This window comes from Paramisgurnus dabryanus, chromosome 3, assembly GCF_030506205.2.
Source record: "Paramisgurnus dabryanus chromosome 3, PD_genome_1.1, whole genome shotgun sequence".
In the NCBI taxonomy this organism is placed as follows: Eukaryota; Metazoa; Chordata; class Actinopteri; order Cypriniformes; family Cobitidae; genus Paramisgurnus; species Paramisgurnus dabryanus.
Window position 1 is genome coordinate 20,034,148 of NC_133339.1, and position 21,894 is coordinate 20,056,041.

The following is a 21,894-nucleotide window of genomic DNA, read 5'->3' on the forward strand; positions in this document are numbered from 1 at the left end:
AAAAACATTTTCGCAATGCGACAACATTACTGGGAAAGCATTGGTAAAAATCACAGCAGATAGCACGATACCATTTAGTGGATGGTTTTTCGACCTAATTTAGTATAATACTACAGTTTAATCTAAGTCGGAAAGGGTATTGTCACCAAAAGCACGCTATAAGGCCTACAGCCTAAAAAGACAGACCACAACCCCATTCTGCTGATTTTTTTGTCCCTTTTATGGCGTTTCCGGCTTTTTATTGATGCACTAAACACATTAGTTTACAACCCATAATATAAACGCCTTCTTTTGGTCTCACACGATACAGAACCTGTCACTTCCCGTCCATTCGGCTTGACCTGGGGAGAAAAAAATTCAAAAGCCTTTCAAAAACACCTACAGGCAAACGATGATGCAGATTTGCTTCCAATAATACTAAATTAATGTTAGATTAAAGGATAAACTAATATACCTTCACTTTAAGATGCGAGGAAGCGTACTCAAAAAATGTGATACAATTTCTTTTAACTTCTGGCAAAGCAGGTACTTTCGTGACATCGTCATTTTAAAATAATTTTAAAACGGCATATTCTGAAACAATGTGAGATAATTGAACCAATGAACATATATGCCACTGATAGTGTAGCTTGAATATGTAAAGTACATTTACATGTTTCTATTTAGCAAAGTTTTTTTTTCAAAGCGACCTACAAAAAAATGAGAATTTAACTTTTTAATTTTAACGCGCCAACAGTAAGCATGGATGTTTCGAGTGTGTAATCAAAAAATACTTATAGTCGCTTATAATTAAAATATTAGTTTAAGTATTGTAGGATTTTATGTAATTAAATTGACAAACAAATGCATTATGAAAATCAAAAAATTCAAGCGCACAGTTTGTTTATTTATTTACAGCATTATGATCCTTGTGTCATGACGTGATTCGATAAATAAAAAACTAAAATAAATTTAAAACAAAGCAAAAATAGCAAAACTTCCCAGGAATATTCTTACGCCTCGTTTATTTCAACTGAAACATTTAACAAAAAAATTACATATATGTCAAGAAAACAGGACATAGGTACAAAACACCTTAGCTAAAAATACATTGCTCCCTTTTGTGTTTGACCCCATCTAATAGGCCAAATATTTAAGCATGCACATTTTTTGCAACTAGTTTTCGTTAATTATATAAACGTGCCCAATCTGTGAAAACCCAGCTAAATAATGTTTTTGTGATTTACTGGTATAAATAAAACTAATCCTGTAAAGATGATGCTGTTTAAATATAACATAATATCATAAATATTGACTAAGGCCATGTCAAAACTTTAAATAAATAATTAAAAGTCAAACGTTGATGCTCCTAATCTCAAAATTAGATTATGCGACTTGGATTTCACAGACAGGTTCAAATATATATATTTCGCTATGCACTTCTCTAATAACTGCAGCATATTATTTCTATTTAGTCACTTTACTACAAACATTAACACACGTTGTATAAGTAGTTAGACGATATTTTTGCCTGCAGTAACCTTCTAACATTGCATCTTCAGTGTATTATGAATTTTATAAGGTCATGTTGCTCCTCAGATTACCACAACCTGAAATTTCAGTCCTCATCTTCTTCATCACCCCTGATTTGGTCGACAGTTGGAGAGCAGGGACTCGCAGATTTATTCTCTTTCTTCCATTTCATTCTTCTGTTTTGAAACCAAATTTTAATCTGACGTTCAGTCAGACAAAGGGCGTGTGCAATCTCGATACGCCGCCGCCGTGTAAGGTAACGGTTGAAGTGAAACTCCTTCTCCAACTCTAGTGTTTGATAGCGCGAATATGTCTGTCGACCCCGTTTCCGGTCCGCACCTGTGGTAAATGTAGTAAAAAGTGAGCTTCGATTAGACAGCGGAAGAAGTATCAGAAAACAAAGCTAATATTTATGTGTACAGCAGAGGCAAAAAATAGCATTGTGATTCAAAAAGAATAACGAATAACGTATAATGAATATAATACGTATACAGGAATTTAAAGCATCAGCAGTGACAAACTGTTTTGGATAATTAAAGGAAAAATTCTTTCGTGATGCGTATCAGCACATTAATTAGTCTGACTAAAAGCGAGCGTTTGGAGGAAATGTTTTTTAATAAAAAATAATACAGACATTATTTTATAATACAGCTCCCAGTTTAAGCAAAACATCTTTAATAGTACGAAGATACATGCATGTCAATATAAAGAATGACCATAGCAGAGCGGTTATCCTTACAACAGACCATGTATAAAAAAAATAAAATTCTTAATTATTTTTAAAGAAAATTGTTATTAAACATTTCCGAGTTTAATTAAGTTGCTTTGGCGTATTTACAATGATATTTTGTTCATCCTTACATTGTAACTGGTTGAAAACCTAAGCAAAAAAACATTACACATGTAAAATAACGATTACATTTGCATCTTTTTAGCCTACAAATGCATCTTTCAGACCTAACACACATTTAGATTAAGAAAAACAACATATAACGATTATAAGTACAGTTAAGCTAAAAATGATTAGATGTCAAATTGGAATGTAATTTAGAAACACAATGAATGTCCACAATACCCTTGTAAGCTTTTTCTTTTGCTGGCAAATTTGCCGTGAGTGGGACCCTGGGCGTTGAGACTTCCTCCAAAACATGACCAAAGTCAACAACAGGATCTAATTCCTTTCCTCAGATGCGCCGACGTATTCACATTTCTAAATAAGAGCCGTTTTCGTAGTATCCATATTTTAGCAGCACACATTAATATTTACAGCACATTTTGAGATCCACACTACACTTTTACAGCCTTGCCCACAGTCTGTGACTTGCAACTTGTGTCGTCCTTGTATTTCCAGCAGACTGTCGACAAATGGGGACTGGTTTGAGTTTATGTGCTTTTGAACTGTTTATTGCACTCTTTAGTCGTAATCTTACTTCCGACTCTGACGCCGTGACTTCTTGTTGTTACTGGTCTACAAACTGTGTGAAGTATAAGGAAGAAAACGCATGAGATATTAAAGAGAAAGATTTGAATTGATTAAAAGTCAATCAAATGCCAATCCCGTACCCTAAACGATGGTGTTTAAATGATGTGTATTGTTCTCGCAGAAAGAAATGATTTAACAAGATTAAAACAAGGCCGAGCATTGTATTCTAGAACTGTGCAGGGTCTTTGACGTCCACAGCTTTTCAAGTGTTAAAAATGGAAACAGAATTCCATCCTGTGTGTGTGTGTGTGTGTGTGTGTGTGTGTGTGTGTGTGTGTGTGTGTGTGTGTGTGTGTGTGTGTGTGTGTGTGTGAATAATGAAAGAGCAAGTAAGAGAGTCAATATAAATGACATATCAAATTAAAACATAAATTCGCCTGAAAAGGCAACTGCCCATAGTAAAACATCTAAAGCAGATCTGGGTGCAAGGATTGTATTTTTAATATGTTAACACTTATTAAACCACCGAAGGATTAGCTTTGTAGTTATGTTTGTATGACTTTCATTTTATTGTAATGTAAATGTACTTATACTAAATGTACTAAAATGTATTATTTTATTTTTTGTCCTTGATGAACGTTTAGGAGGCCCGAATTCTATTTACACTAGCTTCTACACTAGCATTATGCGTCCTCTATGTCCTGGTTATGTGCCTGTGACTAAAGACTACGAACTATAGGGCTAAACTATTTCAAGGTATTAAAATGTGAACAGTTCCCCTTCAGATGCCTGATGTCTAAATTCGAAAGTAGTTTTGTGACTGCCAGAATTATGATAGCTATATCATGCCCTATCTGTAGTGCATAGCAAAATACGAGATATAAGTAGGCCTGTGCATCTTTTCACATAATTACTGGCATTCCACAAGGAGATTCCTCACCAGCACTATCTGCCAGTAAATGTCACCAGCATTGCTAATGAGCTTTCTGTTTTTCAAACTATTTATGTTGTTGTATTTTTACATTGGAAGCTAACAAGAATGAAGCGACCCATGTTGACAGCTGAACGTCGTTGCTTGTGGGGAGTGTCTTGAGTCGCCTCCTTTACAATTACCATTACCGGGATGTGTGGCAGCTACTTGTGTAAAGTGCCGTTTTTCAGATAAAAAGCATAATTTGTCAGAGAATAATTTTAGGATGATGTGAATTTTTCTTAATTAAAAAAATGCATACTACTACATTGATGAAGATGCACAATAAGATGTAAGATCTGTTAATAAAAAAATAATGACTATATTTTAAAATGCAATAAACATGTATTAGAATCAATGCTTTGACAGTATTATAAATACAACAATTAGGGCAATATAAATACTCATACAAATAGACTGGCAGATATTCTTACACGTAGAAAACATTCATACAAACACTAACACACATGCCCATTAGACACTACAGTATGTATGTACAATTAATGAATGTAATTTTTGAATATAGTTCGAACTAAGTGTAATATACTTTTAAAAAACAAGTTCCTGCCCTCTATTGAGAAAATATAGGCTAACGTTTTATAAAAGCCCATTATTATGAATAACACAGTTATAGATGTCTTTCTGAAACTATCTGTACATGTAGCAACATGAAATGCAATACAACCATGACGCATGGAAGCTTGACAAAAGCGCTGTAGTCGTAATATTGTAATATATAACATTTGTTCGATAAAATTAATTTCAGTTTCCCCTCCAAGCAGGCTACTACAATGATGCGCTGAATTGTGGGTTTATGGTGGCCAATTAGCCATAAAAGATCTGAGGAGACAGCTGCCCAAGTTAACCATGGTGCCTTTCAGCACAGTTAAAAGAAATCTCTTTTAATTTTCTGGGTTCCCCCTTAAACCGCTTTCCTCCCCCTCAGACATACATAGACTCGCAACCCCATCGTCACGAAAAATTCATTTTTTCACAGACCTGTGCTCCTCATCCATGGATAGATCCGGAGGTTGTCTTCGTTGTTTTGATTGTAGCCTCCCTGCTCTGCCTTACCACTTTGCGTTCTAGAGAGATCGCCAGCGCACACCATGCGTAGACTCGGATGCTCAAACAGAGAGCTGTGCTTGTTCAGAGAGACAGCCCCCAGCTCATACGCAGTGGGGTACATACCTAAGCTTTGGCTGGAAGCACTTGCACCGTTAGTATACATGCTTGACAGGGAGACGGAAGATGAGGAGACGGGTGTACCGGTGGAGGCCAAGTCGTAGCCGCCGGACCGCTGAGAACTACTCGCAAAGGCACTAGAAGTTTGCTCGGGATGAACGCCAGTAGAAAAGACAGAACTCGCCAGTTGATATTTGGAATACAGCGCGTTCGCATAATACAATGAACTCATAATTTGAGAAATGATTTATAGACCAAATGGTTTTAGTGTCGGTTTTACGAGTCCAAATGATATATTACAGAATTACAGTCTAGATTTACACAAAAAAATCACCCGTTTTCCTCAGGGGCACGTGATGAGTAGCACGTGACGAAAAATCCTCCAATGAGTATGCCATCACAGAGCCCTGTCTAATGTGGAAAGGGATACGCAACTGACCGTCCACATATTTTTAAATAATTCACTTACAGCCAAAGGTACATACAACACAAAAGCACTGTAGAACACACAAATCGATAGGCTATTGGGAAGGTTTCTGTAATCACCTGACTTCCTTTCCAACATTAAATATATTGTGAGCTGTATTCATTTATAAATAAGTTTTAGGCTGTCTAGATTTAGCAACGTGCTGATTGTTTCAGAATCCAATACCTACCATGAAGTTATTGTTTTTTTATTTTATACAGTATTTACTTTATTTATCGGCTTCATTGCCGTTTTTCATTGCCGTACCGTAGACATAAGGCAAATGCACCTTCTCCCAGAATACTCGAAATGGTCATCAGTATGAGGTTATCGATCAGTAATGTCCCTCCAACACACACACACACACACACACACACACACACAAATTAAAGCCATTGTGCACAGTGACGGATTCACTCAGCGCATCCCGGATAAATCATATATTTTCTTAAACTTGCCCATACTCAACATGCACACACTTGCAGCACTGGCAGCAAAAATCTCGTTGCAGTACATACAATCTTTGAATGTTTGAGATACCCACATATCCTTACTACAATAATTCACCTGACATGAGCTTAGATGTTTGCCCATAACTCAAATGCCCACATTTAACAGAGTTTGAAACGATGAAATTTCGTGTTATGAGAAATTTGATGTAGTGCCCCGATAATACATAGTCTATCTGTTTCTGTTTAGTGGCGTATCGTGTCGTGTTACACTGTTGGTATGACAAAATAGTTAAGAGGGATTTCAATTGTGGTTTCAAATGCCTCTCTTAGTACACGTAACTCATAAGTGGGGCTATAAAACAAGAACGAGACCACACTACATGCTTATCCGTGAAATATAGGCCTATTTGAAACATTAGCCTATTCATTATTTGTAATTCTAGTGAGCTTATAGATATTTAACCATTTTTAAACACAACGTGCAGTGTGTTTTTAGGCAATGCAGTTGGTCCCTCTTTCTAGGGTCTCCACATTAGATTGAAATGAGGTAAACGACACATAATGTCACGGATTCTCGCTTGTAAACTTTATTGTGTCAATTTCTTCCGGTTCTTCCAGTTTCAGACACTAAAACACAGTTACGAATGTCAACAAATTCATATAGTCATCGTCATGAAGTACTTATGTACACCAATAAACGACAAAAAATGGATTTCTAGTAAACAATGGGTCACATGACATTTTAAAATTTTTATTTTATTATGTTTTTATTCATTTTTATAATCCACTGTGCGCATGCTTACCCCAGGAAAGGAAGACAACAAAAATGCCATCGATTTGAGAAGAACCAAAGACGTGTAAAAAGAGTTTCTACGGCATAAATAGGCAGTTTCATGTTGTTGGAAGTCATTAATCACTACGTAATCATCATAACATATAAGAGATAACAGTTAAAAGTGCACCATTTAACTTAAAAACTATACAGCTGCCAATGTAATTGTTAATGACAATATCCTAACAATAGAAACATGAGTTTCACGATAATTATTTCACAAAGAAAGGAGATTAGTTTTAATACTATCACACTCTCCGAACATCAGGTAAAAAGTAGAAATTCTTCTTGTCCTTCGTCTTCCTGAAGTTCTTTCATCAACATTTTAGGTTTATAGTCATTTATCTAGCCCAAGTCATTTTTATGTTCCTTCATGAAGTTACAAAGATGTAACAACTCAAGTTGACTAAGTTGTCTCTGTGAGACAAACCTCCCATGCAAACACTCGTATTCTCTTCATCATTGTCTGTTTAATTTTCTCTATTTATTCTTCACCCTTTTGATTGCTCCCCCACCACACACACAAACTTGCTCACACACAGACACACACATCCGTTCTACATTTGTTTTGCCTTGTCGCAGTCTTCACCGGCTGACTGTGCCCCGGACGCCTGTTCTTTCTCCCGTTTTTCTTTTTCGATCTGCTCTTGTTCAGACTTGCTGCTTGGAAATTTGTCTTTGTTGTTTTCTTTTTTCCATTTCATACGGCGGTTTTGAAACCAGATTTTCACTTGTCGCTCGGTCAGTCCCAAAGCGTGTGATACTTCAATCCGTCGCTTTCGTGTCAGGTAGGGATTGAAGAGAAACTCTTTCTCGAGTTCGAGCGTCTGATAGCGGCTGTATGTTTGGCGACCTCGCCTTCGTCCGGCAGCTACTGGCAATAAAAAAAGTTACAGATGTTAAAGTCAAATTTACCCCAAACTATCACTTTAGAGTCAAGTTGAATAAACATTTCCCTAACCCGCTCCTTATAACGCGGTTTTACACATATAAAAATGATTTCATGCTTAATTTATATCTGCAATATGCAAAATTATGTTCAGTGCAATTAAATTATAAGATTCTATATAAATATTTTGTTTATCCTGGATTCACCAGATTGAATACTATGTAATCAATGTAATGTGTCCGTCTACAAACATATACGTTACGTAGCTCAAAATAAGGACATTTACAAACACCATAATAGAGTTATCAAAAGCAGTCATTACGCATCCACATGTTCAAAAGTTTGACAAAGTCATAAATGACATAAGGATTGTGAAACAGCCAAACCTCACTGTAAGTCGTTAAAGGCTGCAGTAAAACTTTGACCTGGGTGAGAACTGAGATCAGCCGTGGGAGAAAATCTCACACATGTAAACAGAAAGAAAGGATTTGGGCTTTTCTCTTGTCTTCCTTTTCCTCTCTCCCACTACCCTCTATGGCAGGGTCATTAAACTATAAAGTGATTCACAAGTTTTGAACACCATAAAACAATAAACCCGCTATTGCCCCCCCGCCCCCCTTGTGCACACAGGAAATGCAGCTCTAAAACTAAATTGCACTGAGATTTTTAGTGGAGCTAACTCAACTTGATGTCACTTACTTACACGAACACACAAAAAGCAAGTTGGCAGTCTTATCCGTCTACCGAGGCTCACCTTGAGGTCGCATCCACGGGAACAGCTGTGTGGGCGACGGACTCTGTTCTGTGTTGTCCGTCTCGTCGCCGATGCCCCCCGTGGCGAGCTTACAGTCGCTATACTGCACAAGGTCGGCGTCTTGAGCACCAAAAAGTGTTTGCCTTTGGAGAGCATCATATCCATAGAAGTTACCCGGCTCACCGTGACAAGTTACTGCGCATGGACTCTGCTGGTAAGGGGCTGCGGATAGCGTCGATGCGCCATGGTGGTAAAACTCCTGAATCTGAGGGGCATGCTGGAAAGTGGCCCCGGTGCCTGGACCGTACACGACGGTGGGTCTTGTCCCCAGGTCCTGCGCAAAACCACACTCGTAATAGTTCGGCCGTAGAGTGTCTCCACTTTTATATTTAGTGAAGAGAGAGTTGACGAAGTATGAGCTCATCTTTTGACGTTTGTCGATGTTGATTTTTTGTTTCAGAGTTTGTTTTTGTATGTGCTTGTATCAGCGCAGTAGTTGCAGAAAGAGGTCCGATTCACAGTTACAAAAGAGCAACAATCGATGATTTCCAATAGGCGAATGGCTTGCGTTTATGTACCTTTGTTAAAACAACTTCTCTAAAGCCAAGTTATTTAGCTTCCATATAGGTACGTTCCCACTGTAGAGTTCCAGCATCACAATTCCGGTGAAGGGTGCCAACTCCCAAGCCTCACATTCTGTGATGTTCTCTTCTGCAAATGAGTAGTTTCATATTTTGCAGTGTTTTCACAATAATTTGCATCTACTATCGGATCCTCATCCCATTGGCTTCTTGCATCCCCACACGGACACAGCTCTGTGCGATTCTGATATGGAGGGAGTAAGAGAATGAAAAAGAGAGAAAAAGAGAAAGCAAGCGAACAGAGAGAGAGAGAGAGCGGGAGGGAGAGCGAGGAAGCGGGGAGGGGGGTTAGTCAAAAGAGAAAGGAGGGGAGAATATGCACATTAATATGTTCAAGCGAGTAAGTTAATGAGAAATCTGGCGCTTTGCATCAGATCAAGTGCACAGCTTCTGTCCCTCCCCCACTCAACTTATCAACTCCAACCCTATTTATTTATTTATTTTAAAAGATTGTGTTTTTTATGTTGATCACAGGCAACCTATGTAACGGATTGGCCTGTTTAGTTGTTATTTTCCAAATCTCGTAACAAGGCAGAGTCTTAGCTTTTAGTAAATATGTAGGGTCGAGATGGTCAATTTTTGAAGGTACGCTATTTATCTAGTTTCAGTAAAAGCGTATCACGCAAACATTAATATTCACGTTTAAACTTGTCAAAAGCAACATCTGAAGCAACTAATGCACGCATTGAAAATTTGTGATGCAGCAATATTTAAAATTTTGATAACCTTCCTTAAAAATATTACATGAAGTTATTACATACCTACAGAGATATGAGAGGCATGGACGTCAGGCATAAGGGAAATGTGGTTGTAAATTGTTTAACAAACTATAAAATGCAATAAACGCCCTCACTGTTTGTTGTTGACGTAGTACATCAGAAAAAGCTGTTAGGTTTTTATGAGGTTCCACTACCAAGGCTGTAAATGATTCACTCCGGATTTTATCCGTGCAGAAATAAGAAGTCTTTTAATTGTCATTTAGTTTTGTATTTCATACGATCTCCATATAGCATTAGAAATTTGATTTACATTTTCTTAGAAAATATCCCGACGGGATTTGTATAAAGATTTGTCCAGTGGTAAAAAATCAAACGTTTAAAGAATAACATGTTCAAAGATTTAAAAAAAAGAATTTAAAAAATGTTTGTTTGTACGTCCAGTTAGAAATGTGGTAATACCTGCATTTTTAAAAAATAAATAAAATACTGCTAAGGTTTAGGAAAAATATATCTCCCCAAAATCAGCACCTTAGCATCTCAGTGTCAGGAATCCTATTTAAGCATTCAAGATTAACGCTGACTAGAGAGTGATATATTTATATTTCATCACATATTTAATGTGTATGACTACGTAATGTGTGAGACTAATAGGCGTTTTATAGTCAATCAGATTGTTCTTATCATTCACTTATCTTTTTTCTTTAATTAAGAACAAAGGGTGCAAAAATGCAGAAAATGGTTTATGTAAAACCTAGCAGTTTTGATTTGAGTTCTTATGTTAAAATAACAGTAAAACTGTATGCATAATCAATATGTTATTGTAAATCCTTTCTGTAATTTGACTTTGAATTGATCTTCTGAATCCTATGAATAATTAAAGGATCACTAAATCCAATGAATATTAATTAATGTTCTTATTTAAGGTATGACATTGTCTTGCATAAGTTGTTTAAATTTTTTACCCATTTTTATGCAGACGCCATTGTAAGCTTGTACTTGCTTTGTTTTTCTCTCAATAAAAATCCTTTTCTCACCCATGTTTTGTCTAGTAATTTAATGTTTTATTAAAAAATTATGCACATTCAAGTTAATAAAAACAAATATATAATATTTTAAAATTTAAGTTAGCCTACAAAAAACGATCTGGGGAAGGTAATAATTCACATGACTTTTCACGTGGCTCCTTAAATTCATAATGAAACAAATAAAATGATGGATATGAAGAAAAAATATAATACATTTTGATTAATACATTAAGGGTTTGTGTATTCCAAAATGTTTGGAAAATTTCATAAAAAATATATTGTATTTTATTTAGAGACTAATTTGGATAGGCTATTTGTCAAATAGATTAAATAATCTTTTGAAGTTAATCTTCTTGGTCCCCTTAAAACGTTTCTGCTTGTCAAACCTAAATTGTGCGAGCTTTCCTTTAGTCAAGTGTAACACATGTCCGCATATGTTTTGGCTCCAAAGATTTCCGGTTCGAGGGGGGAAATGTGACCGGCGAGTCTCTTTTTGATGGAGCAACATTGCCATCAAGTGGCAGCTGTGTGCTAGGCCAACAACAAATTCAACTATAATAAGCGGAAGTTCAAAAGCTAATGGTTCTATAAACAACGGACATAAAAACAGAATGAGGGAATTAACAGCTCAGTAAGTGCAAATTCAATGATGTAAAGTACTTATTTTAATTCGCTATAATAAGGAATCCATTTAAAACGATCCTTAAAGGACCTGGTCTTGTGTGTTTTTTACAAATATTTAGAAAAGTGATCGTTGTCATTGACGATGAGGAACAGTTATACTAATAATGCTATAAGCAAACTAGAAAACGTTATCTTTTCTGTATTATTTTGTTTCCATCCATGAACAAGATTTAAGATGTACAATGAGCCTTAAGAAATTCCATCTGTGTGCTTGATGTGTCACTTCTTTGGTGAGCACCCTTATTTCTTTAATACGCTACTATTATTGTCTTTACATCTGTCTATATGTCACAAAGGCCTCCTTCGTTTTAAATTTTAAATGTGGTGCCAGACCACTATATTTTTTTATTAATATTATTTGTAAGAGAAAAGAAAAACATTTGGATGGATGCTAGTTATATTTTAGGTCTCAATAGCAAGAGATAAACAAGGATATAAATAGCATTTAGTCAATAATAATTCGGCATTTTCATTGTTTATTTAAAAATGCACTGTTTTCGGGAATATAACATGTAATTGAGATAACGGAAATTTTGGAGTGAATGAAATATTCTTCTATAGCAACCAGCCTTTGTATCTCATCTTACCAAGACACAATCGGATGTATGGCCACTGAATGGCGAAGTCGAGCTGGTCGCAAAGGTTGTAAACAAATTAAAGTTTGTCGTCCCAGACGTCTCGCCAGAAATCCTTTTTTGTGGCGTTTTATTGCCGCTATAAGGGTTGTAGTGCGTTCGGAAATAGAACAAAGGGTGGGCGTCGAGAGAATCGGGCTCAGAGCTCTTATGTGGAAGTCCAGATCTCACCAGTCTCGACCCCCTACTCTGTAAGGAATCTGTACGGCTAAAGAACAAACGTTGTGCACAATAAAACGACAAATGCGAGAGAAGGGGTGAAAACACACCAATATACTGAACCCGATGTGAACACTGCGTGGAGTAAATCACTATCTTACCGTTATTAAGAATTAAAATGTTTTTTTCCACATTTCCACTTTTTTCGCGGAGTGTTTGCTTTACAGCCATTTAGTTCTTAACCTTCAGAAATTTATACCCTATAAAATTTTATTACAGTCATATTATTTTATTGCGGGACACCACATTGAATTTCTTTCTCTTTTTTATGACAGTCGACTTCCCATTTCCTCCGAACGTCGAGCGTGCATTCTTTCTGCAGTTTGTTTCCTTTCAAAACACCAAAATAAAGGGCGTCAACGAGTGATGTGGCAGGGCTGAAAATATCTCTTCGGCATTAGAATGATCAGTACTGACTTACTCTGAATTAATAAATGATAGTCTATCATGAACACATCTGTAAGCCAGGACAACTGGCAATGTCTTCAAAAAATAATTGTAACAGTCTGTTATATGCAGAATTGTTTCATCCTCTTTATAGCAACTGTGACTAGCACATGAGGACTGATCTTGGCTGACTTAATCAACCAGTAAACTAGGTTTATTTGTTTTATATTGGTTAAATTGCAACATAGTATTGGGAGAGAAACATGTTACTGTGAAAGAAGAGCGTGAATTATCGTAAGACCACATAACTGTTCTTGAAATCGCAATTTTTCATTGTTTCTTTTCTACAGCCCATTTTCAGTTAGCCTGGAAGGCGTTTTGTTGATGTTTGGTAATATCAGTGGGCCTCACAGTGTCTATACCCTCAATTCGCCGTTTTAAATACATGGACCCACCATATCCCTTTTATTTAGCATCCTACTGTAGTTTCTGCTGGAAAAAATATGTTTTGATTCTTGAAACGTACTGTTAATTTGGATGATATGTAGCACAATTAATATCAAGTGATCTTAATAATGCGTTAAGGAGAGAGACAAAGCAAAGACAAGTCATAGTTATATATAGTAATACTTTCACATATGATCTGCACGATCCTCAATTTTAATTTAGGACGAATGCTTTACAGCACACGATAGCATATTTACAACACATGCCTTTCTTTATAACACGTAATATACATGAAACTAGTAATTCAGGGTATGGTTAATACCATAAAGCAAAAATGTTTAAGAAGGCAGGATGACCTTTGAGTTTGTGAACATCATAAGCGACATAAACATTGTCAATTGATAAGAATGTCATTGTGACAAAATTGTTTGTCAACTGTTTAAACCAGGGAATCTAAATATTTAGGACAAACCAGTGACCGTCACTTGTTTGCTAATATCTGTAACATAAACAATTAGAAATACATGTATCATGGTGAGCGAGGTGCTTTATCCTGCTACCGACTAAAATAATTTAATTTGCAATTACACATTTAAAACAATTACCCTACCTAACTTTATTTAAATTGTATTTTGTGTTTTTTTACATCTTGCTGTTACATTTATGTATATAGAAATGACAAGATCTGAGGGTGTGGTCCGTGTAAACTTTTAATATGAGTCCAGCATCAGCCGTGCAATAGCACAGATTAACAACACAACAAACAGTAACACAAAATAAAAAGAGCTAGTGTACATAAACGATATGTTGACGTGAGTGAATATCTTCAAAATTGCTATTAAATTTAGCTGTGCTATTTTTGTCTTAAATAAAATGTAAGACAAGAGTCCACCAGAGAATAAACGTGTTAGTGCACTATAAAACAGCACAAGAGAAATCCGTACGTGTGTGGGCGCGTGTGTGCGCGCGCGTATGTGTGTCATGGAAGGGCTGGGAAGGTGAGTTTGGTTAGTGAGCACTAACTATAAACACTGTGTGCAATTTGAGGATAGACCCGCTTAATTTTAGAGTAAAATTAAACAGCAAAATTGTTTTTCGACCCAAACAAGAAATCTCCTAGGAAACATGGAAGAACGAGAAAATACAAAAAACACGCTAACAATGCAAACAATAGACAAAACGGAAGCTGGTCATATGGAAAATGTAAACAAAATAAAATTGGAATATTATGTTTATCTGCTCATTCAAGTAGTTTTAAAAAAATCTTTTTACAACAAATAAATCACATTTCATTCAAAAGAAACAAACTATTAATGTATTTACAATAAATTAAATGTAAAAACAATCCTAAGACAGCACATAAAACAGCTTTGAATTAATACTAGTTTTTCTTCAATATCACGCACATAAAAACGACACTATTCGAGGCATGCGCAAATTTATGTAAACAAGAGAAAGCATAACGTCGACCGAATCTGTTTTAAAGGTTGTTAAACATTTAAGTACGAGTGAACTCTAGAATTACTGGCATACTACAACATACACTCGGAAGCTTCACTCTAACACATGGTGTTTCTTTCCTTTATTCATTTCTCCATAAAAAAATGTGGAATCCTATTTTAAACAAAGATAATTTGATGGCTGAAATAAAAAATGACCAGGAAATACAACACCATTCAATTAAATAATTCATCTGCTTAATGTTAAACGATAAAAAAGTTCAGGCTATAGTTAAAAAAGGAAAAGATCTAAGAGCAGATTTGGATATGAAACCTTATTATTAGTAGTAGTATTTACAGTCTAAGAGATGCTTTATGTAAGAGATGTAAGAGACTTTTACTATAAATGTACAACTACCCTTAATTTCTTGAACACAAAACGTGAAAAGAAATGTATATATAATGCAGTAAACTTAAAATTATCTTTGAAAACCTGTAAAAGCATACTTCGTCACAAATGTAACCGACCCTAGAAAACAAAAAAGGCTGTTTCATTAGCTCTTGTTACAATAATAACAACAATAATGATAAATCTAATTTTTTACTTATTTAAGCATGAATAAGGCGTATATTTTGTTAAATACATGTTCATTTAGCACACGTCCGTAACAAAAGGAATGATTAAAAATGCAAGACTCGAAAAAAACCTTACAAAGCATAATATTTTCGGCTGTTCTTAACCTGGAGAAAACAGTTTCTTAACACCTGTGTTTTCCTGATGAAGTGTCCGTTTCTTTCATACAACGTAATAAAGGTAGCTTTCATTGGAAAGATGTTAGGATGTTTCTTCTTCCTTTGCGTCATTCACCTCTTCCTTATACTCTAATACAGTTAATTCATACGGGAAGTGTGTGTGTTTGCATCATCTCCAGATTTAAAAGACTCTTGTAAAAGGCTTGGAAGTCAGGCACCAGTCCGCGTTATCATTCTTTGGCCTGGTCCTTATTCATTTTCTTCATTTTCATCCTCCGGTTTTGGAACCAGATTTTAACTTGTCGCTCTGTCAAGTTCAGCAGACGAGCTACCTCGTGCCTCCGGTCCCGGGTGAGGTACATATTGAACAGAAATTCCTTTTCAAGCTCCAAGGTCTGATATTTAGTGTATGGACATCGCTTCTTCCGGGATGATCGGGCGTGCAACCAGTTGGCCGATGGGTCATCTGCAAAACAAGCAATACAGATCCATAAAATGTTACAATATTCTAACTTTTCAACACGAAACACATGCTCACAATGTTTACAAACGCCACAAAAATATTAAAAGGCCTAAGGGCGCATCCATGTTTTCACGATAATGACACAATATGATATCTAAAAATACAAAGAAAATAATAAAACTCAAAACATTTTCAAATAAGTAAAAAAAATCCCATACACTGTACCACGTTGCTTCAGTCAGTAACGACTTTCTGTTCCAGCATTTGTCTTACTCTACTACTCCCACTCTCTAAAAATACGGGTGGTATTGATTTAACTCTGCATCTGCATAATACATTGGAGGCGACCTTTATAGCTGACTTAGACGTGATGGCAGCCAATGAATTTTATAAAAACAACCAGGTTATGTATAACATTGCATGTGACCATCTATGAAGTGTATCTATATGTCTTTAACCTAGCAGAAACCAGTACCGTGATGCTGCTAAACAGTTGGTCCACGGGTTTTTATGATAAGCATATTTCTTTAAAGGAAAATATAATTTTGAATAAACAGATTGCATATTCGCACTGAAGTGCGCAAAGGGTTTAACCCTACTGGAATGCACTGTAAAATGCGGTCACATGTGACTTTTGATTATCTCCCTTTTAGAGAGAAATGTGGGGTGAATTATAGAGGAAAAGCATCTCCAACGAGGCGTCTTCTCTCTTAGCGGTTTGGTCGGGAATGCAGATGCTGTCTAAAACATTTTTCATTGTGTTGCATTTGGGATTATGCACACTGACATATTGAATCTCCAACACACCGAGACACCAGGATAAGGAAATTGATGTCACCTGCACTCTTAAAAATAAATGTTAAATTGTTCTTTGCCCATGATGAGGTAACTGATGTCACTTGCACTCTTAAAACTAAAGGGTTCAAAACGTTTTGAACACCGTTTACACCTGGCATTAACGTCGTCCACTTGTGATCCGATCGACGAAAACGCATGTTAATACCAAGTGTAAACAGCCCCTAAAGGTTACTAAATGTTATTTGGCTGTATGGCGACATAAAGAACCATCAACATCTACAAAACCTTTCTGTTGCATAAAAAGCTCTTTGTAGTGGAAAATAGTTCTACAGACTATAAATGTAAGACAGAAATGATTTTGGGAACGATTTTGATTTAAAAGATCATGTGGTGAACCAAAAATAGTTGGTGAACCCATTGCCATTGGATCCTCATCTGGTACCTTAATTCTGAAGATTATGCGAATGCCATTGTAACTGTGTGAGTGAAAAAATTGATTAAAACATGTCAAATTATGCTTTAGAATAATTTAAAGCAGACTAATGTAAAACTTTAAAATTTTATAGATAACTTGGTCTATTTAAATGGGACTTATATTACCAACTGTTTAAATTTGAATGCCAGGAGGTTAGAATAAGCAACACATTTCGTGATGCGACCATTTCCCATCTCATAAGTGGAAACCCAATCGCTTTATGCCCCAAAACATGCGATTAAGTCGCAAATTAATTGAATATGTTTTCTTAATTTGTTTTATGTAATTCTACTTTTTATAAAGATGATTACTGCGCGCATCATGTCAACTGTAGGCCTCGCAAACTCATCTAAGATGGATATCTACCTTGCTACTCACAAGACGGATCGAAGACAATATGCTTAATAATGAAACAGTCATTGAGGTTGAGGCTGTATGATGAGAAGTGACGTGTATCATAACCACAACAAGAACCGAAATCTCCAAATTATACAAACTATATCAACGACCTCTGGCCATTTGGTCCAAATTCTTATAAATACTGGGCATCTTACATTAGAAAATATTTAGAGTAAATTGTATTTTACCTTTAGAGACAACACCAGATTCTCGCATTTGAATGATATGCACATTGACCCTTCTGATAACTTAATAAACTTGGTCTATAACTTCTGTATCCTCATAGGCAGCCATAAACAGAGACAAGGACGTGTAATTCCGAACATCATTGCCTTTGCCTACAGTTAATTCTGAAATACCGACCGGTTTAGCACAGTGGTATTTCTATTTTGCAGTTCGCATTGATGGGACAAAATAATCAGATTAAAATAAATGATTATTCGAAATTAATTTCTACAAAATCGAAAGAGACGCAAAACAAAAAATATTGTCGATTAAGAATTCATTTTTGGACTTATAATAGAGCAATACACATGCAGACTTTAGCCTCTGCCTCTCTTGCGTGAGCACCAGTATTCAATTTAATGTATCATTCAGGGCCCATAGTATGTCTATATTGGTTATGGGCTATGCACCAGCTCACATACACTCTCTCGACAGTGCAGGTAAAGGGTCTAAAAAACAGGCCACTGGAAAATAGATACATATCCATGTAGTACTATACAAGTTAGTTGTTATTATTATTATTAACTATATACCAGAAAACTAGGCTGCTACATAGTCATTAATCTAATATTTGTTTCCCCGCCCATTGATGTGATTGGAATTTTATTTATCAATAAAAAAATCCGTAAATGTTAAAACTAACAAAGAGATCTCACATAAGACCAGCATAATGCAAAATATAACTGAAGGATGCTTTAGGGAGACATTGACAAAAACCTATTTACTGCCGACTTAAAACTGACTGGTGCACTAAAGTGCACTGACGCGCAAATAACCGACTCTTTAACAGACTTTCAGCGTGAGAGAGGGAGAAATATAAATAAAAGTTGCTTTACAACTAAATAAATGTATTTTAAGTGACAATAAAAGATTAAACTTTTTTATAAACGTGTAAAATCGCTGCATGACTCCATAACTGGCCAAAATAAAAACAAGTCTTAACACAACACCATGGCTGTACGAAGTTTCATGCATAACCAATATCTGCAAATATAAACAGACCAGCAGACTCACTGAAAAACAACGATAAAAAACAAAGGAAAACCTGAATAAAACACATTTTGGAACGCTACATGATCATAATTGGCTCTGTGAGGTGTCTGTGGCTTTCCATTGCTTTGTTCTAGTTTTATGACAGCATTAAAAGCTTTACAGAGTGTTCACTTCCTAGGTTTATAACTTACTTTGATCCGGTCCCTCTTTGTCCTCGCTACCTTCGCATATGTCCTTATTGTCTTCAAATCCGGCGCCGTGAGCAGAATTCATCTCTCTTGCTGTTGAGGACTCCAAGATATACTCATGCTGCCCACCGAGTTTTTGTGGCTCTCCAAGATGTCCAAGGAGCGGCTCCATTTTGACCTGTCCTTGTCCAGGCAGTGGCTCAGCTCTCGGGGCACAGTCGAGCCATGTGCGGAGGTATCGAGTATCCGTGGAAGGCACGGGTTGCGTCGGTATGTATGGATGGTAGACTGCTGGTAAGCCATTGGACGCGTGGGAACTGAATGGACTCCACGAAGAACTAAATACTGGAGGTTTGGGCTGAAAACTACAAGAGGGGAATTCGGGATGGTCGCCGGGTCCCGGTTGTCTAGCACTGGAGAACTGTACATTGGAAAAGCGGGACGCGTTCGGATCTTCTCCCTCATGACTTATGATAGAATCGACATAGTAGTTGCTTAAAGCTCCAGAAATGGACATTCTCGGACATTATATAACGTACTGTTCATTGAAGGAAAGCATGTACAATAGAAACACACTCCCCTATTTACGGTACTCCTCTTTACTCTCTCGCCAACAAAGTAGAGCCGGGCAGCTGTGGTGTGCGCTCAGAGCGAAGTGATTGGTCAGACTTTTTTCGCGAGCCTGATAAAGCGTCAATGGGGTGTAAATCAATCCGCCAAGAGGCTGTACAGAGCGCTCCTCCACTTGCGCTCTGTATATTTCCCCTCTAAATAAATTCACGTGTTTATGCAAAATGCAAAATGGGAGTATATCTATATATCTACAGATGTCTACTAAAATATGAAACGTTTTGACATTATGTGTAAAAATGTATATGCGGGGCAACGGGCTACAAATAAGTGACAACATTTTTTTCTTTTTCTTTAAATTGATGCATTTTTCCGAGCTCGAGAGGATGCTTAAGGGAATTATCATAATATTTGCTTGACAGAATACATGACAACAAATGTTTCATATGACAAATTTATAAACAGAACTTTTATAAGGCAAAAGGCATCACAAGAAAGTGACTGTTACGTGTGCTACGTTTTAACCATATTTTTTTCAAATTTTCATTATTACTAATAATAATAATTTTTAATAATACTATTGATGGTATGAATTTACATTTATATGTGTATAAAATGTTTATACTTAAAAAATGTTACACTTTTAAACCTCCAGGGAGTCAAACCTCTTCTCTCCTGGAGTTCGCTGAGATAATGAGCATTTTTATTGGAAAATTAACAGTCATTTTTTCTTAACGAGGATATTAAACACCACAGTGCGACAATCCCCTTGTATTTATTGAAGAAACTACTTGAACTTTTTAGTCGTTTAATACTATAATAAAATAGTACATCAGGCACCTTTGATTTTTATAGGCCTGATATACTGCCTGTGGCGAGGGCCGTGAACGACTTTGCTGTAGCATTCCACACAAGCGCGCACTTCTTTGCACACATACATACACACATACACACTCTAAATAAACACGATGTATTTAATCATTCTATTGCTTTATTCAAAACACTTTATTAGTCTTATCTAATCCGTATTGATGTGAAATAGAAATTATGAATTAGACACTAAATTAAATACTTCAGAGAGAAGTTCACTGTCTTTTGTGAATGACTGGGCCGTGCCCAAGAACTATTTTATTCCTACAAACCTGAAACTAAATCAGGCTGTTGTGCCTCTGCAAAAAAAACTTACAAAATTTATGTTCCTGATTTGCTGAACCATGCAGATACTGTTCAGGATATCTGCAAAACAAAATTAAACTACTTTCTCACATAACGGTTTTTTATATTTCTCCGTAACTTTAGCCATATACATTTGGCTTCGTGCTAATTTTACGAACCACACAGTAAAACGTGTAGACATGGCAAGTTACATAACAAGACGTTTGTGTATTAAGTGAATTGAATCAGGGAAACTACAAAAAATATGATTACATCAGGAAAATCCTATTTTTAAACCAAGGGCAATAAAACCCCACATAAAATGTGTACTGAATGCTAGGCTATAATGTTTTTATTATATTATCTTAAATAAAACATTATATTAAGTTTTGTATTCTGTGTGTTGTATGTATTATAATCATGCTTATTATAGTAAGTTAAGATTAGTGCCTATATTTTTTGCTTTTCCATTCCAACATTTTCACTACATCTATTTTTGTAATGTATGTGTCCAACTATGTGCTCTCACCTGAAACAAAATAAAATTTTCACCTTCTCTTATTTAAAGTAAGCTAAGAAAACATCCATCAAACATCCTATGTATATTATCTTATAGCTTTCTATAAATAATAAACAAAAGATGTTGTCAGCAATTTGGCCCTGATCAAATATGCCCTGGTAATACATGAAGTTTTATATATATATATATATATATATACATACACATATACACACACACATTTATATATATTTTAAAGTTTAGAATGGAGTACTAATTACATTATTTAAATAAGAAATACATTGTAATAACTCCATGGAACTTTACCCTAAACTATATGTAAAAACTGTCATGCTTTTGTCGTTATTTGCTTATGTGTTATTATTTAATATTGTGTATATTAAATAAATATAAAAATATATTTAAGAACTTTGTACTAAAAATATTCACTTGATTTTAAACGAGAACGATTTAAAAATTCCACAATGCAGTGTACAATTGCATGTGTCATTAAATTAATTACAAAAGGAAAAAAAACACACACACACACACACACACACACACACACACACACACTTCGTATCCATACTCATCAATTGATAAATGCATCAAATCCAGAAATTAGTTAATTCATTTATTTTATTTCATTTGTTTGTGTGACCCCTGTTATGTAAAGAAAGACAAGAATGTTGTGATT

The 21,894-nt window shown here is 35.8% G+C and overlaps 3 protein-coding genes across 4 annotated transcripts; all 3 read right to left on the reverse strand.

The window, feature by feature from the left end:
* Positions 1-987: 987 nt before the first annotated feature.
* On the reverse strand, positions 988-5,432 carry hoxb7a (homeobox B7a). The gene is made up of 2 exons (XM_065277814.2): positions 4,905-5,432; positions 988-1,851 (listed from the first exon to the last, which is right to left on the reverse strand). The coding sequence occupies exons 1-2, from the start codon at positions 5,320-5,322 to the stop codon at positions 1,598-1,600; spliced, it is 672 nt and encodes a 223-aa protein (XP_065133886.1). The 5' UTR covers positions 5,323-5,432; the 3' UTR covers positions 988-1,597.
* A 1,146-nt stretch (positions 5,433-6,578) lies between these two features.
* Positions 6,579-9,313, reverse strand: hoxb8a (homeobox B8a). 2 transcript variants are annotated; one of them, XM_065252782.2, is made up of 2 exons: positions 8,484-9,313; positions 6,579-7,711 (listed from the first exon to the last, which is right to left on the reverse strand). In XM_065252782.2, the coding sequence occupies exons 1-2, from the start codon at positions 8,905-8,907 to the stop codon at positions 7,398-7,400; spliced, it is 738 nt and encodes a 245-aa protein (XP_065108854.1). In that variant the 5' UTR covers positions 8,908-9,313; the 3' UTR covers positions 6,579-7,397. The 2 variants fall into 2 exon arrangements, with proteins under 2 accessions (XP_065108854.1, XP_065108853.1); XM_065252781.2 differs by having other exon boundaries at positions 6,579-7,714.
* A 4,619-nt stretch (positions 9,314-13,932) lies between these two features.
* Positions 13,933-19,861, reverse strand: LOC135733949 (homeobox protein Hox-B9a). The gene is made up of 2 exons (XM_065252780.2): positions 18,977-19,861; positions 13,933-15,898 (listed from the first exon to the last, which is right to left on the reverse strand). The coding sequence occupies exons 1-2, from the start codon at positions 19,488-19,490 to the stop codon at positions 15,663-15,665; spliced, it is 750 nt and encodes a 249-aa protein (XP_065108852.1). The 5' UTR covers positions 19,491-19,861; the 3' UTR covers positions 13,933-15,662.
* Positions 19,862-21,894: the final 2,033 nt, after the last annotated feature.